The following is a 15816-nucleotide window of genomic DNA, read 5'->3' on the forward strand; positions in this document are numbered from 1 at the left end:
TCTTCTTGGTCTCATTCCCAGCTGCTCCTCAATACTCCAGGAAGCTCCTGAAAGCTCCTGGGAGGGTCCAGGAGCAGCTGGGAGTGAGACCAAGAACAATCAGGAAAAATCAGAACAGCAGAAAATAACAATGCTTACAAGGCTTCCCCTCACTTTCCTATTCAATTTTCAGACTTTCCCATCAATTCAGTTCTCATTATTTCTCGGGTCTCCGAAAGTATTTTCCATTTTTCTCCATCATTTCTTCCTCAATTTTGCAAATAATTATATGTCCTGAAAGCACTTTAAAGGCACTATAGTTCCTGAATTTTTTTTTGATTTTTCCCTAAATTTTTTTTTTCAACTTTTTAGAGACCAAAATTTTCCTCCCACTGCTCCTGGCACATTACATACTCCTCACCACTCCCAGCTGCTCCTGAACCCCCTCCCAGGAGAACACTATTGGCTCCAGGAGTGCCCAATCTGCTGTTTTGTCTCCCACATGCTCCAGCCACTCTTGATGCTCCAGAGCATAACGGACTTTTGCTGATGTGGCTTAAGTCCATTGCATTGGTGACCTCATTCTCATTTCACATAGACACAATATTCCTCAGACTTTCAATCCTGCCTCCGTAAGCTCTGCTACTTCATGGACCTTCCCCAGCTCCTTTGCCACTTTATTGTATACTTTGCATTTCTGCCTCACCCTCATTTGGACTACTGCTTCTTTCTATTTAGCCAGTTAGTCATCCACCCCACTTCCTCTCATCCTCCTGCCCCTCTGGGTCCTCACCCTCCTTACCTCCTTTCAGACACACCATAGAGTCCAACCCTTGACCCTTGGTGTAGTTCCCAACCCATTGTAGGGAAAGTTCCAAGGACATCATCAACAACTGAAGAATGACCCTCTTGACCCTTGTGTTAGAACGTGCGGACTCGGACGACTCCGGAATGGAATCGGAGACTTAGCATGGAAGGACCTCGGCCTCAGCGACTCAGGTGGAGCGCTGTGCCATTGCTGGTTGTCCTGGGGGTCCCTAATTTCGGATCTAGCAGAGGGAAAGTCTCTTGGGGGGGAATTCCAGTCGATTTCGGACTGAGGTTACAAGTTACTAGGTACATTGTATATAAGGAGGGGTCCGGAATCAAAAGGAACAAGGGTAGGACAAAAGGAGACAAAGGGAGATGGAAAGAGGAACAACACCGAGGGTCAAGTGTTTGACTCAATGGTGTTTCCCAAAGGAGGAATGAAGGGCCAAGACCCAAGAAGGAAGGAAGGAGGATGGGAGTCGGGAATGGCTAGCTGACTGAATAGAAAGGAAGCAGCAGCCCAAATAGGAATGAGGGAGAATAGCGGAATTGAAATGGACAATGCAATAGTTGCAAGGTCCGGAGTAAGTCCGGAAAGTCCGAACTCGGAGGTTAAACTCCGGAATATTGGCAAAGGTAATTAAATGGAATGAGCTAACCAATACAATGGGTATAAGCGGAGGTGGGGTCAAAGTCCGAGGTCGGAGCTAAGACCGGAGGTTCCGGAGACGAGACGTGAACAGAATACCGGAGCGGAGGCCCGGAGTTGGGAGCATAGGTTTTGCGTACTCGTCTGGAAGGTGTCGAGGTTGGGGTCGGACCCGGAATGTTCCGGAGTCGGACCGAAGGTGGTGTCCGAGCCGGAGGTGGGATAACCTCTTGGGAGTCGGCAAGGAGAAGGTGACGGAAGGGAAGTAGGGCTCCGGAAGTCGGAGTTCGGAGTTCCGGGAGCCCGGAGCGGAGGTCGGGATTGCATGGATATGACACCTTGTATGATAGCAAGTTGGAATGGGAGGAAAGAGTAATTGAAGGAGTTAATCAAGGTTGTGTGTATCACTTGGATTTGACACCATGTTGAAGGTCATGTGACAAGTTAAACACTCTAACTGGTGAGAGTGACCACACATTTCAGCCTCAGTCTTGGCACAAGTTTCCCTGTGCATGGACATTCACCAGATGTTCCCACAGCTGCACATTGACAGATCTTCATCAAATCTTCATCAAATCAGACAAAACTGGTATCAATGGAAAGCTGAGAATAAAGGGGATCTGACATTAAGGATGAGAAGACTTAGGCAAGATATGTTACATTTATGACAATTTTTGTTTTGGTTGGGTTGGGTTGAAACATACTTTGAAGAACATTATTATTACACTATATGGATTATATGAACCTATGAACAAGTACTTAGAAATATTTTCTAGTCAGAACTGTATGACACCCTGACTGAGTCATTTCTGATGGAGTCATTTCCAGCTGAGTCATAATATGGTTGGGTCATTTCTTGAAAATAGAAATGCACAGCTTCAGACTGAGTCATATGCAGCCCCATCACACCTAACCAAGTCATTTTGGTTGAGTCATATCTGACTAAGTCATCTGGGCAAGTCATTAGCACTTTCTAGAACAAAAGCTCTATTGCTTGTAAATAGTGCAAAGTGTGGGAAAGAAAGGTCTTGAGAGGTATAAAAGGACCATGATTTCGCTCTCTTTGCAGCCCCTCAGAGAAGTAAGAAAATAGAGTAATATTTCATTTCTGGTTCTCACTCCAGTGTGTGAAAAAGTGATAAGACAGTTCAGTTTGTCACTGTACAAAAGGCAACAACAGTGTGATAAGTGAGATAGGAGATTTATAGGCATCTAAGTAAGACACTTAGAAGCAGTTTGCTACTACTGAACAAAAAGTGACAGTGTGAAGGGAGAAAACAGTAGTATCTCTCCACACATAGGAGTAATCACTTCCTAAACTAAAAGTGGTAAAATTAGGTGAATTCTGACTGAGAGCTGAACAGACCAGAGTTGGCTCAGAAGTATTTGAACAGCTCCGCAGGGTGTTTGATTGTTTGATTTTTCTATAGCACACTAAACTGTTGAAAAAGCAACCAAAACACTAACACAGCACTGTACTCAACAGGTACACTCCCCCACAACCAGGACCAGGTGTCATATCCATCCATGGCCATTGTCCTTCACTACCTCCAGTCCCTCCGGACTACCTCCACTCCTTCTTCACTAACCTCAGAGCTCCCGTGTTCTGCAATCACCTCCGCTTCCCTCGATGGTCACCACCCCCTCTTTTCTATATTACCTACACCTCCCTAAGTACAGAGCCCCAAAGGCTTCCAGACAGCTCTGATGTCTGCTAGCACACTCCTGCCTCCACTGGGTAATTCACTTGCTTGCCCTGCAAGCCCACCTTTGGGCCTATCCCTCCTTTCTGTTTCTGGGTTATTGCCTGCCATTCTGCTAACCCTGTAACCCGACTTGTCGGTAATATTCAATTGGCTAATGTTTAACTCTGTTAGCTCCACTCCGCTTGGTCCCACCATTCACAGGCCCACCCCTGCTGTAACTATATATACCTAACTTGTACATAGGTTACACTTCAGTAATAAAATTGACTAGAGTTGATCCCCCTTAGTTCTCGTTGCCAGTAAGTAAATTAGGGCATGGACGTGTAACTTGGCACAGTGCTCCTGGCTTGAGTCACTGAGGCCAAAGCCCTCCACCACAGAGACAATCCTTCATCTCAATCTGGTCTCTGACACCAGGGAAAACTGCACTCTCAGTTCTGCTCCTTCACCATACTTCCCTTTGTCTCCATTTGGACACTTTTGTTCTGCTTCGGACCCCCTTTGTTTCTCATACTCCTGTCAGAAACAGTATTCAAGGTATTCATGGGAAGCGGAGCGGAGTGCAGTGGTGTGAGTGGTCACTTAAACTCCATTGCAAGGTGTCTTGGGAGGTGGGACTTCAGCTTCAACAACTCAGCTGGAGTGTTGCACCACGCATTCTAGGCTGTCCCATATTTCAGGGTAGCAGGAGCCCCAGACCCACTACCAGGAACAGAGGATCGAGACTCCTATTTGCGAAAGCTAACATGGCCTGGACCACCCCCATCCAGTCAAGATCTTTCCACTCTCAAGTTGGTTGAAAGGAGGCGATACCATAGAGCTTTCTATTACGCAGACACAGGATGATTCATGACTCGTAACGAGGCTACAGATGTGGTGTTGGAAGACGATGCGGAACACCGTCTACTACAACCTAACCAACCGATGGTCATCGACGACGATGTCGAACCGCCGAATGAAGACCTTGCCGTCCCAGATTCCTTTCCTCCCTCCCCTGAATGGCCGGGAACTGGCGATTCGTTGTTCTCGCCAAATTTTGGGACACCGTCTTCCTTGCCAGTTCCCCTTTCCTCAACCGCATCGTCCGCCTCATCCTCCCTTCGAGTTTGGCTCGCTGGCAGAGACTCCCAAGAGAAGAGAGGAGGTCGAATCCTTACCCTGGGTCTAGAAGGGCATGCGTAGCAAACCATCCTGATCAACCATGTTGGCGTATGCGAGATGAGTCCTACAACTCTGGGGCCGACTCGTACCGTCCGGAGGTCCACAGCCGTGAAAGATCTTGGCATCGGGAAGCCTCCCAGGACCCGCTAGTTCGGAGGGAACCTCAAACGAATTCTAGATCCCCAAGTGCAAGGGGTCCCTCGTCAAGTTTAGTGCCATATTGATCCCCTTTGACGTCCTCAGTTCCGCATGCTGCTCCTGTCACCCTGCCGGTGAATCCCACCTGGGTGGTGGACAGCGGCTCAAACATGGCTGTACCTGCATTCGTGGTCAATCTGGCCGCACCTCCTCCCCAGGCCCCGTATCCGGTGCTGCCTTCCTACCATCACAAAAATGTGCCACCTTCCTACGTGTCCTCATCATGTCCATGTGATGATCCCTACGATTACCCTCCCATTCAGCGCCATTCACGATCTAGGAGCCGTTCCCCTCACTGAGACGATCGTTGATGGCATGGCCCTCATCCGCCCCAACACGGTCGGTAGAGTCTGGGGGATGATGTTATAGGAATGGAGTCTCTCGTGACCATGTCGACTGAACATCCACCACAGCGGGCCCTCCTTCTCCATATCCTCCCTTCTCTTTGTTACCTTCTCCCCGCTTCCCCCCTTTCTTACATGTTCACTCCATGCTAAGCTTTCCCTTATCAGGTTTTGGTGCTGGCCGGATTATTTATTCTATTTCGCGAGATTTCTCGCCATCATTTCTTATTCAATAGTTAGTGTCATGTTCATGTACGGCAACAGCTGAAAAGACGAAACCTAACGAATAACACACCATCCTCTTCTGTGCAACAACTGTAAACCTCCTTGTGCCAACACTGTATCGTCTGTGTAAGATTGTGTATGTCTCGGTCACCATCTATATGGGTCATCCCTGCCGAGGTTGACGACTCTAGCCATGGATCATCGAGTTCGCATGCAACTCAACTCAGGTATGCGCAAACACCTTTTGTTACGACTCACATCGCTCGCCCAGGTACTGGGCTCACGTCTGTCTCACCTTATGGTGAGCATCTGGTTAATTCTACGGACGGATTGGTATTCAATACAAGCCCGTTCCCCTCGTCGCCAGTACGCTCTTACGAGCGCCAAGTACCCATTGACACATATACAGACCATTCGCCAGATGAACGGTCTCATACCTCGTTGCTGGTACGCCCATCTGGGCACCAAGTATCTGTCAACCCAGCCTCTAGCAGCTCCCTCAAGGAGCTAGAACATCACTCGTTGCCGGTACACCCAATTGGGTGCCAAGTACCTGTCAACCAATTCTCAGGAAGCTCCCTCAAGGAGTCATTATCTCACTCGCTACCAGTACACTCCCTCAAGCACCAAGTACCCACTAGCCCTATGTCCTCGACTAGTCCCGTTCTGGACATTCTCTCAACCTGTGATCCTATACACCTGTGCACGGTATGCTCACGTAACGAGTGCCAAGTATCCATTGTAACAGACTCCCATTCACCGCGAGGTCTCAGCTTTCTGTCAAAAGCTCCAAGGCTATCGGACAATTCTAATTACATGACTAGGCCGCCCTACATACATGAGGTGGACGATTCCAAGTCGTTTATAAGGACGGAAAGAAATGGATTGCCCTTAACCCATTTCTTTAACAACGAGGGCGGGCCTGTAAATGGTGGGGCCGAGTGGAGCGGAGCTAACAGAGTTAAACATTAGCCGATTGAATATTACCGACAAGTTGGGTTATGGGGTTAGCAGAATGGTAGGCGATAACCCAGAAATGGAAAGGAGGGATAGGCCTGAAGGTGGGCTTGCAGGGCAAGCGAGTGAATTGCCCAGCGGAGGTGGGAGTGCGCTAGTGGACGTCAGAGCTGTCCAGAAGCCTTCAGGGCTCCATACTTAGGGAGGCATAGGTAATATATTGAAAAGAGGGGGTGGTGACCATCGAGGGAAGCGGAGGTGATTGCGGAATACAGGAGCTCCGAGGTTAGTGAAGAAGGAGCGGAGGTAGTCTGGAGAGTTCAGAGGTAGTGGAAGTCGATGGCTGTGGGTGGATATGATATTCACCTCATCTTCCTGCCCCTCTGGGCTTCGCCCTCCCTATCTCCTTTCAGATGTACCACAGGTTCTAACTGTCAGGGCACATACCCTGACTTAGCCTGGACCCGCTCCACTTCCTGTGCACGCTTCCCGCGCCGCATGATCTGTGTGCTGCATGCTCTGGTCCCTGGATCCTACCTCCATGTGACTTCCAGGTATCCCCAGAAGTTTTCGCCATATTGGGGCCACTGTGGGAAAGTGAGAAGTTAACCTTCTTCTCACTTTCTTACCCACAGTAGGTTGTGCCTTAGGATAGGCTGTTTACACACAGGGCTGTGGGCTATAGAGAGAGGGGTCATGGGGGCCCAGGGTCCATCCCCTGACACTAACCTATGACCTTTGGTGCTGCTCTGCTTCTGTCATCCCTTTGTCCCCATTCAGACGCCTTTGTTCTGATTTGGACCCCCTGTGTTTCCTCGTGCTTTCGCCTCTCTCCATTATATACAGGTGCTTGTACATACTCGTTTTAGGCCCTTAGTCTAAAATCGACCAGAAATGCCCCCTAGAGACTTCCTGCTCATCACCTCTGAAATTAAGGACCAAATGGACAAACAGCAATGGCACAGCACTCTGCATAAGTCGCTGAGGCCAAGGTTCCTCCTTGCTAAGTCTCCGGTTCCCCTCCAGAATCGTCCACCCTTGCCCAGTTCTAACAATTGCGGAAACTTCTACTCCATCTAACCCACATCCACCACTGCCCATGTGTAAACACCATTTACACATGACTCCTCACAGAACAAGTGAGGAGCAATACCAGAGATATATAATCTTTGGGTCAAAATCTATTTTCGAAACCTCCTTTTTCTTCCATTTTCCTCTCTTTCCTGTGATATCTGTGTATCGCCGTTTACTTTAAAGTAACAGCCCCACACCCCTTCATTTTTTTTTCTCTTCCTTATTTCCCATCCTCTTCCTAAATGTACACATTGCCCACTTTAAAGTGGTGATAACAAACTTTCTTTGAAAAATAGTTTTCACCTCAAACTCATTTCTTCCTTCTTAAAACCATGTATGTGTCACACATGCAATGCAAAGGGGGAGAATGTCAGGGCAATAGCCCCGAACCCTGAGTCTGATGTAACAACAGTGTACATAGAGTCATGTGGCTAAGCGGCAACTTCCAGTTACTGCTTAACACCATGATAATCATACACACCATTGTTGTCATATCCATACAACTCCGGACCTCCACTCCTGTTTCTGGACCTCCATCTCCTCCTCCAGAACTCCACATCCTCCACCTCCTCCCCCTGTTGGTTGTTGAGAGCCCACTCTACCTCTGGCTCCAACACAACGTCCAACACTACCTCCGGTCCAACTCCGGTTTACTCCGGGTCCAATCCCAACCTCATACCTCCAGCTCCGGACTCCTGTACTGGAACCCCATCACACCTCCACCTCTGGAACTCCAGTCACATCTCCGCCTCCAGACTTTGACCTCCTCCTCTGTCTTATCTCCTTGTACAGTTATTCACCCCCGAATGAGACACACCCCCAAATGAGAAACAATCACCTAACTTGTTCAGTTCTTTATCATATGTGGTGAGATTCGGCATGGATATAGGTGGTTGCTAGGACTACTCATGTACCAAATTTGGTGTCAAGCAGGCATGAAATAAAGGAAAAAATCGGTGAAACATGAGAAACTTGAATGCGAAGAGTCACCATGTTTGCAACTTAACCACCCCAGCCTCATGTTGCAGCCTTCATCTCACCAACAGCCATCCATGTAGGCAGTGGGCAAAAGGCCAGTGTTATTTGTGTTAGGGTTTGTATGGAACCTAAGTCAGAAGCATAATTTTCATCCGTGTTACCCAAACAATCAAAAAGTTAATCACCAATCCTGCCTCTCCTGGAGCCAATATTGCCTTGCTTGCTTGTTTTGTCAAATGGCCCAGCATGTGGACTCCTTAGAGCACTGTAGGCATCTTGCAGCTGAGGCAACAGAGCTGCACATGCAGAAAACCCTGACTTCATACAGAACTGAGATTCTATGTGCAAAGCAGAAGGGTGAAAAAGCGGCCAGTGCTCAGGAACATGCTTCCAATTGTGGAGTGTCCTATCCAACATTCATGCAGAGGCTCAATGGTGGGAAAAGTCACCTTGAAGCCTCAATAAACCAGTCATGGTTGAATCAGGTGGAGAGTGATACACTTGTAGACTTTCTTCTTCTTATGTCCAACCATGGATTCCCAGCAACCCGCGATCATGTAATTGAGTATGCATTGGAAGTTGCCCAGATATGGCACCCATCCCTCACCAAGCTTAGCAAAAATTGGGTTGATGGGTTTTTAGTATGCAACAAAGACTGACTTCAACCCAAGTGGAGTGCCAATCTCGAAAGTACTTGGGGCGGTGCTGTAAATCCAACAGCTGTCCAACACTGGTTCCAACTATTACAAGCTCAGTATAATCATTTCAATTTCCGACATGAGGATGTCTATGCTATGGATGAGAGTGGCTTCCCGTTTGGGACTGGGGAAAGGGTCAAGGTCTTTGCATGCAGGATGACAAAAAGGGCACACATTCAACACGATGGGAATCTGTCAGGGCTCGGTCCTCGATCAGGGACAGCCCGACCTCAGTCCTAGGTGTGCGCGGTGTTCCAGGTGGTTGGGCGCTAGACCCTGTCCTCAGCTCCTCAAACTCACTGAAGGGACTAAGCGGGGATTGAGTTGCATGTATTACAGAGGGTAACTACAACTTGCCTAAGCGGGGATTGAGTTGAGAAGAAGGGTAAGTTTCCCTATTCCCCACTTGGCTACTATAAAAAGGAAGTGTACTGTACAGTTCATAACGTGACTCCGGGTAGAAGCCGAGCATGTTCCTGCGACTCGGAAAAGGTGTCACATGGGTTAAGGCGAGTTGCTCGCCTTAACCCACGTGATTTTTCCCGCGGGCTCACATGCGGGCTGAAGTTGTGAGAGGTATGTAGGGATGGGGAGGTCTGGGGAGTGGGGGAAGTCTGGGAAGGTGGTTCTGGGGTGTGGTTGGGTGCCCTGACAGCGGGGTCAGGGGCTGATCCCTGACAGAATCGCAAGAATGTCAGTGTGATTGTGACTGTCTGTGCAGATGGCACTTCAGTGCCTCTGGTTGTTATTTTTAAGGGGCAGAATGTTAATTCAAAGTGGTTGAAGGATAATCCTTTGCAGGCCATGTAAGTTACCCATTCATTACATGGAATGTGTGTTCATATTTTTGTGTTCTAGAGTCACTGTATCGGAAAAGGAGTGGACAGACAATGAGATTGGCTTAGACTGGCTTCAAACCTTGAATGAGTCTACACAACACAAGGCTGCTGGTGTCAGGGACTGCGTGTCAGTTCACGACGATAAAGGTGTTCCCGAGAATCCTAGTCGTTGTTAACGCTGAAGCGCCACCTTCAGCGGAGATAGGGCTTATATACATGGATACCGCTATCCACTAGAGTGCGGCTACAAACGAGATAAAGAACAGCCGATAGAATGATGACATGAAAAGATAACTATTCATTTGGGTAATCGTAAGCGAGGTGTGGGAAAGGGGTGACATGTGGACGGAAGATAGAAGCAGGATGCTAAGCGAGAGCTAAGCGAGATTACCTGCGTTCTTCGGATCACTCTGGATCATCTGACGGCAACTCCCTTCTGGCATAGGGGGTCAGGGTAGCCAGTTAGGCCGTGCCCTGACAGCTGGCTGCTACCGTCTCCTGGTAGTGGATGGACATAACTCACATTACAGTCTGGACTTCATAACATATGCATGCAACCACAACATTGTTGTTATATGTTATCCTGCACACACAACACACGTTCTCCAGGGGCTTGATGTTGTTATATTCTCCCTCTTAAAGCGGGGCTTCTCAAAGGAGCACGACGCTTTTAATTTACGAAACTACCCAAGGAAGCTAAACAAATCCTCATTTCTATCAGTCTTCGGTCAAGCATGGACAGACACCATAACCCCAGCTCACATTATCACCAGCTTCCACGTAACTGGCATCTATCCAGTCAACCCAAGTGTCATCCACCCAGAACAACTTGCACCGAGTATTGAACATTCCACCCAAGGAGATCTTCCTCTCCCTGTGGCCTCACCTGTTAAGCACATTATGCACTTTCACAGTCAGCTGATGTCTCATAAATACCAACGGGAATGCACACCTTCACCAAGGACAACTTGCAGGATGTTGGAATGTACCTAGGTGGAAGTAATGTTCCAGACAATGAGGTTAGTGATGATGAAAGTGACCGACCAATCATCAATCGCACCTTGCTTGCTGTCTCTCAATCACAAACACCCCAACCCACAATCTCCATGCATCACCACAATCTTCTGGCACCGGGTGTACAATGTTCAGCACCGAGAATACCACCATCAGCCCCAATGAGACTCTTACCTTTCCCCCAGCTCATGCCCGAGCAAAGAAGCGTGCCATCAATGACCTAGAACATATTATGTCATTTTCTTCATCCACAAATTCCATTGTGTCCTCCTCACCTCTCCATTCAACATTCAAACTTCCTGAATGTGCATATGGCCAACTTAGTGATCTACTGTCATATCCATCCCCGGCCATCGACTTCTGGTCCCTCCATTCCCTCCGGTCTAACTCCGCTCCTCCTTCACTAACCTCGGAGCTCCCGTATTCCGCAATCCTCTCGGTACCCCTCGATGGTCACCACCCCCTCATTTCAATTTATTACCTATGCCTCCCTAAGTACGGAGCCCCGAAGACTTCTGGACAGCTCCGACGTCCGCTAGCGCACCCCCACCTCCGCTGGGCAATACAATCGCCTGCCCTGCAGAGCCCACCTTCAGGCTTATCGCTTCTGGGTTATCGCCTGCCTTTCCGCTAACCCCGCAACCCGACTCGTTGGTAATATTCAGTCGGCTAATGTTTAACCCCGTTAGTGTCAGAGACCAGATTTAAGACGAAGGAATGTCTCCGTAACGGAGGGCTTTGGCCTCAGCGACTTCTGCCAGGAGCGCTGTGCCTAGTGACACGTCCGTGCCCTAACTTACTGACTGGCGCTTAGAACCTAGTGGGGGTAACTCTAGTTGATTTATCTGCTGGGGCGTAACCTATGTACAAGTAGTGTATATATATGGTTACAGCGGAAACGGTTCCGCAATTGGCGGAGCCGGACGGAGCGGAGCTAACGGGGTTAAGACATTAGCCGACTGAATATTACCGACGAGTCGGTTCGCGGGGTTTGCGGAAAGGCAGGCATTAACCCAGAAACGGAAAGGAGGGATAAGCCCGAAGGTGGACTCTGCAGGGCAGGCGAGTGTATTGCCCAGCGGAGGCGGGAGTGCGCTAGCGGACGTTGGAGCTGTCCGGAAGTCTTCGGGGCTCCGTACTTAGGGAGGTGTAGGTAATAAATTGAAATGAGGGGGTGGTGACCATCGAGGGGTACCGAGAGGTTTGCGGAATACGGGGGCTCCGAGGTTGGTGAGGGGGGAGCGGAGTTAGAACGGAGGGGTCGGAGAGCCCGGAAGTCGATGGCCGGGAATGGATATGACAGTTAGCTCCGCTCCGTTTGGCTCCACCAATTGCAGACCCGTCTTCGCTGTAACCATATATATATCCCGCTTGTACATAGGTTACACTCCAGTAATAAAATCAACTAGAGTTACCCCCCCTTAGGTTCTGATTGCCAGTCAGTAAGTTAGGGCACGGACATGTCACTAGGCACAGCGCTCTTGGCAGAAGTCGCTGAGGCCGAAGCCCTCCGCTACGGAGACACTCCCTCATCTCGAATCTGGTCTCTGACATCTACCCCCAATTAAATGGGATCTCGCAGACAATCGTGACTCAGGATCCAAGACTTGCCTTGAATTAGTGCAAGAAAACCAAGAAATGCGGCATGAGTTTTGGAAGGCCCAAGTGTTGGTGGAGAGAGCTGTTGATGCAGTGGATGTGGCAAATGCCCAGTTGGCATTAGGGGGAATGTATGTGTCTAAAGCTCAGACACAGCTCTTAGCGCGGGAAGAAGCAGAGAAGTCGAAGGAGGATGGTGGATGCATTAAAGGGACATTTGGCCAAGTTGTGACACATGATGGTTTCTTGAGGGACCAAGCAGAGCACGCTCAGAGAAAATTAAATGAGCAAGAGTTGGAACGATGGAAGGAAGAGGCTAAGGAGCGGTGGAAAGTGTTCAACAACTCACAGAAGGCAGAAATAACAAGCTGGCATGAAGAAAAAGCGCACTTGGCCACACTCAAACAAAAAGCACCACCAAAGCCACTGGAGGTCCGAATGAGGGAGTGGATGGCCAAAAATTATCCACAGCTTCAACAAAACAAGCCCTTCACATCACTGGAGGATGCAGGACACTGAAGCATTGAAGATTGCACCCAGCATGGACCTCGAGGTAGGGAACGACAGGAGGCGATGGCCAGTGATGATGGTAAGTGCGACCAGGAACATTCGATGCGATAGTTCTATCCACCTGTCATATCCATACTCGGCCATCGACTTCCACTACCTCCGAAGTCTCCAGACTACCTCCACTCCTTCCTCACTAACCTCAGAGCTCCCATATTCTGCAATCACCTCGGTATCCCTCGATGGTCACCACCCCCTCTTTTCAATTTATTACCTATGCCTCCCTAAGTATGGAGCCCTGAAGGCTTCCAGACAGCTCTGACGTCTGCTAGTGCACTCCCACCTCCGCTGGGCAATACACTCGCTTGCCCTGCAAGTCCACCTTTCAGGCCTATCCCTCCTTTCCATTTCTGGGTTATCGCCTACCATCCTGCTAACCCCGTAACCCAACTCGTTGGTAATATTCAATCGGCTAATGTTTAACTCCGTTAGCTCCACTCTGCTTGGCCCCACCATTTACAGGCCCACCCTCATTGTAACTATATATACTCAACTTGTACATAGGTTACATAAAATTGACTAGAGTTTACCCCCTGTTAGTTCTGGTTGCCAGTTAGTAAGTTAGGGCATGGACGTGTTACTTGGCACAGTGCTCCTGGCATAAGTCACTGAGGCCGAAGCCCTCTGCCATGGAGACATTCCTTTGTCTCAATCTGGTCTCTGACACCACCCTTGCAAATCCTTGAACCATCGATAAAGTTCTTCCATTGTGAATTTAATCTGGAAGTCCTGACATGCATTCACCAAGTAGCTCAGCCACCTGTCCATTGTCAGGGATCAGCAATGACCCTGGACCCTATGCCGGCTGCGTGTATGCGTGTGGGAAGTATGCCAGTAATTCCCGTCTACTCTGCTTACCTAAGCCCCGGTGACCCGGATCATCTCCGGCATTGTTCTGGAACATTCTATGATCATGTGATTCTATCAGCAATCCATTTGGTTTCCTTATTGCCGGACTCTACATGTATATAGCTGACCCTAAGATGGGGACATCCCTTTCCCCCGGCTTTAATCACAACTAGGTTATCGGAGCATCTTGCGCGAGCACGCACGTCCCCTGACATCCATCTCCTTTGGGTTGTGCCAATGATGGCTCAAAGAAACAGGCAACGCCAGGCCAGGGAACTTGGTATATAGCTGTTCCAATATGTCAATGTGATTTTGCTGTACGTTCCACTCATCGTGTATCCTTTGCAACCATGAGGGGGACACTTGTCGAAAGTGTGTCATGGTCCAATAAGGGGTGATGGCAGGCATGGAATCCTGGAGAAAAGAAAAGCCAAATCCATCCATGACGTAGGGCCAAACGAATGCATGATGAACACAGCCTGGGGATCATGCCGTACGAACTGGGCATGCAATGTCCATTCATTCTCCCCTAGCCAGAACTCGGCATCCATATCATAGTCAGAATAATCGTGATGAAGGAACGAGGGGTCTGTTGGGATCTCAGGGTAATCCCATGCCACGTTACATGACATGATGGTATAATTGACCCTTCAAACAAATCGCCTTATTCGTGAGTACCTTGTAAGAGCATTGCTCATCCGATAGTAAGGAGAAACAAGTGGAAGAAGTGTGCGATGGTTACCATATTGCGTTTTTGCGATGGCAGGGATCATTCATTCACTGCGATCCCAGGTAACACGGAGGCAGTGATTAGGGTCTTCCATAATCCTGAATCAGCCCTTGCTATTGAATGTTGGCACCATGTTAACACGATGGGATACGTCTTTGAACCACTTTTTACGTACCAGCACTAAGGTTGTCTATAGAGTGCCGAAACCAAGGTCATGTGCAAGTCAGCCATTGCAGTCTGTCGGCACTTCCCTCGCATGTTGAAGGGGAGGATTGATGTGCTGAAGGGGTTGCTTTAACCACGATACACCAGCAACACACTGAACGTCTCTGGTCGTCTCCAGTTAAATACAAAAGAGAAACTTCCTAAGAAATATCCGGGGGGTGGTTGGGCAGAACGCAAAGGGTGTTATGAGATGTGGGGTTGTGTGAACAGTTTTCAAAGACAAGTGGCTGCAGTCAAGGGAGTTGCCGCCAGAGATGTGACGGCAGTGCATCAGCAAAAGTCCGTTATGCTCCGGAGCATCAAGAGTGGCTGGAGCATGTGGGAGACAAAACAGCAGATTGGGCACTCCTGGAGCCAATAGTGTTCTCCTGGGAGGGGGTTCAGGAGCAGCTGGGAGTGGTGAGGAGTATGTAATGTGCCAGGAGCAGTGGGAGGGAAATTTTGGTCTCTAAAAAGTTGAAAAAAAAAATTTAGGGAAAAATCAAAAAAAAAATTCAGGAACTATAGTGCCTTTAAAGTGCTTTCAGGACATATAATTATTTGCAAAATTGAGGAAGAAATGATGGAGAAAAATGGAAAATACTTTCAGAGACCCGAGAAATAATGAGAACTGAATTGATGGGAAAGTCTGAAAATTGAATAGGAAAGTGAGGGGAAGCCTTGTAAGCATTGTTATTTTCTGCTGTTCTGATTTTTCCTGATTCTTCTTGGTCTCACTCCCAGCTGCTCCTGGACCCTCCCAGGAGCTTTCAGGAGCTTCCTGGAGTATTGAGGAGCAGCTGGGAATGAGACCAAGAAGAATCGGGAAAAATCAGAACAACAGAAAATAACAATGCTACAAGGCTTCCCCTCACTTTCCTATTCAATTTTCAGACTTTCCCATCAATTCAGTTCTCATTATTTCTCGGGTCTCCGAAAGTATTTTCCATTTTTCTCCATCATTTCTTCCTCGATTTTGCAAATAATTATATATCCTGAAAGCACTTCAAAGGCACTACAGTTCCTGAATTTTTTTTTTGATTTTTTCCCTAATTATTTTTTTCAACTTTTTAGAAGTCCCTATTTTTCAAAATTTCCTCATTTCCCTCTATATCCCCCCTCATTCCCCCCTCATTCTCCCCTCATTCTCCCCCTCATTTCCCCCCCTCATTCTCCCCCATTTCCCCCTCCCCCATATTCTGCCAGCCCGAAAGTGATTAAGTTGCCAGATTAAT

At 48.4% G+C, this 15816-nt stretch overlaps 1 protein-coding gene across 1 annotated transcript; it reads left to right on the top strand.

The window, feature by feature from the left end:
* Nucleotides 1–12270: 12270 nt before the first annotated feature.
* Nucleotides 12271–13221, top strand: EI90DRAFT_3135322 (uncharacterized protein; the record flags this gene model as incomplete). The annotated part of the gene is made up of 4 exons (XM_039064725.1): nucleotides 12271–12663; nucleotides 12743–12820; nucleotides 12914–13026; nucleotides 13071–13221. 4 exons carry the CDS (start codon nucleotides 12271–12273, stop codon nucleotides 13219–13221), a joined length of 735 nt encoding a protein of 244 aa, XP_038908817.1.
* Between the last annotated feature and the right edge of the window lie 2595 nt (nucleotides 13222–15816).

Source organism: Cantharellus anzutake, assembly GCF_015039405.1.
Source record: "Cantharellus anzutake strain C23 chromosome Unknown EI90scaffold_135, whole genome shotgun sequence".
NCBI lineage: Eukaryota > Fungi > Basidiomycota > Agaricomycetes > Cantharellales > Hydnaceae > Cantharellus > Cantharellus anzutake.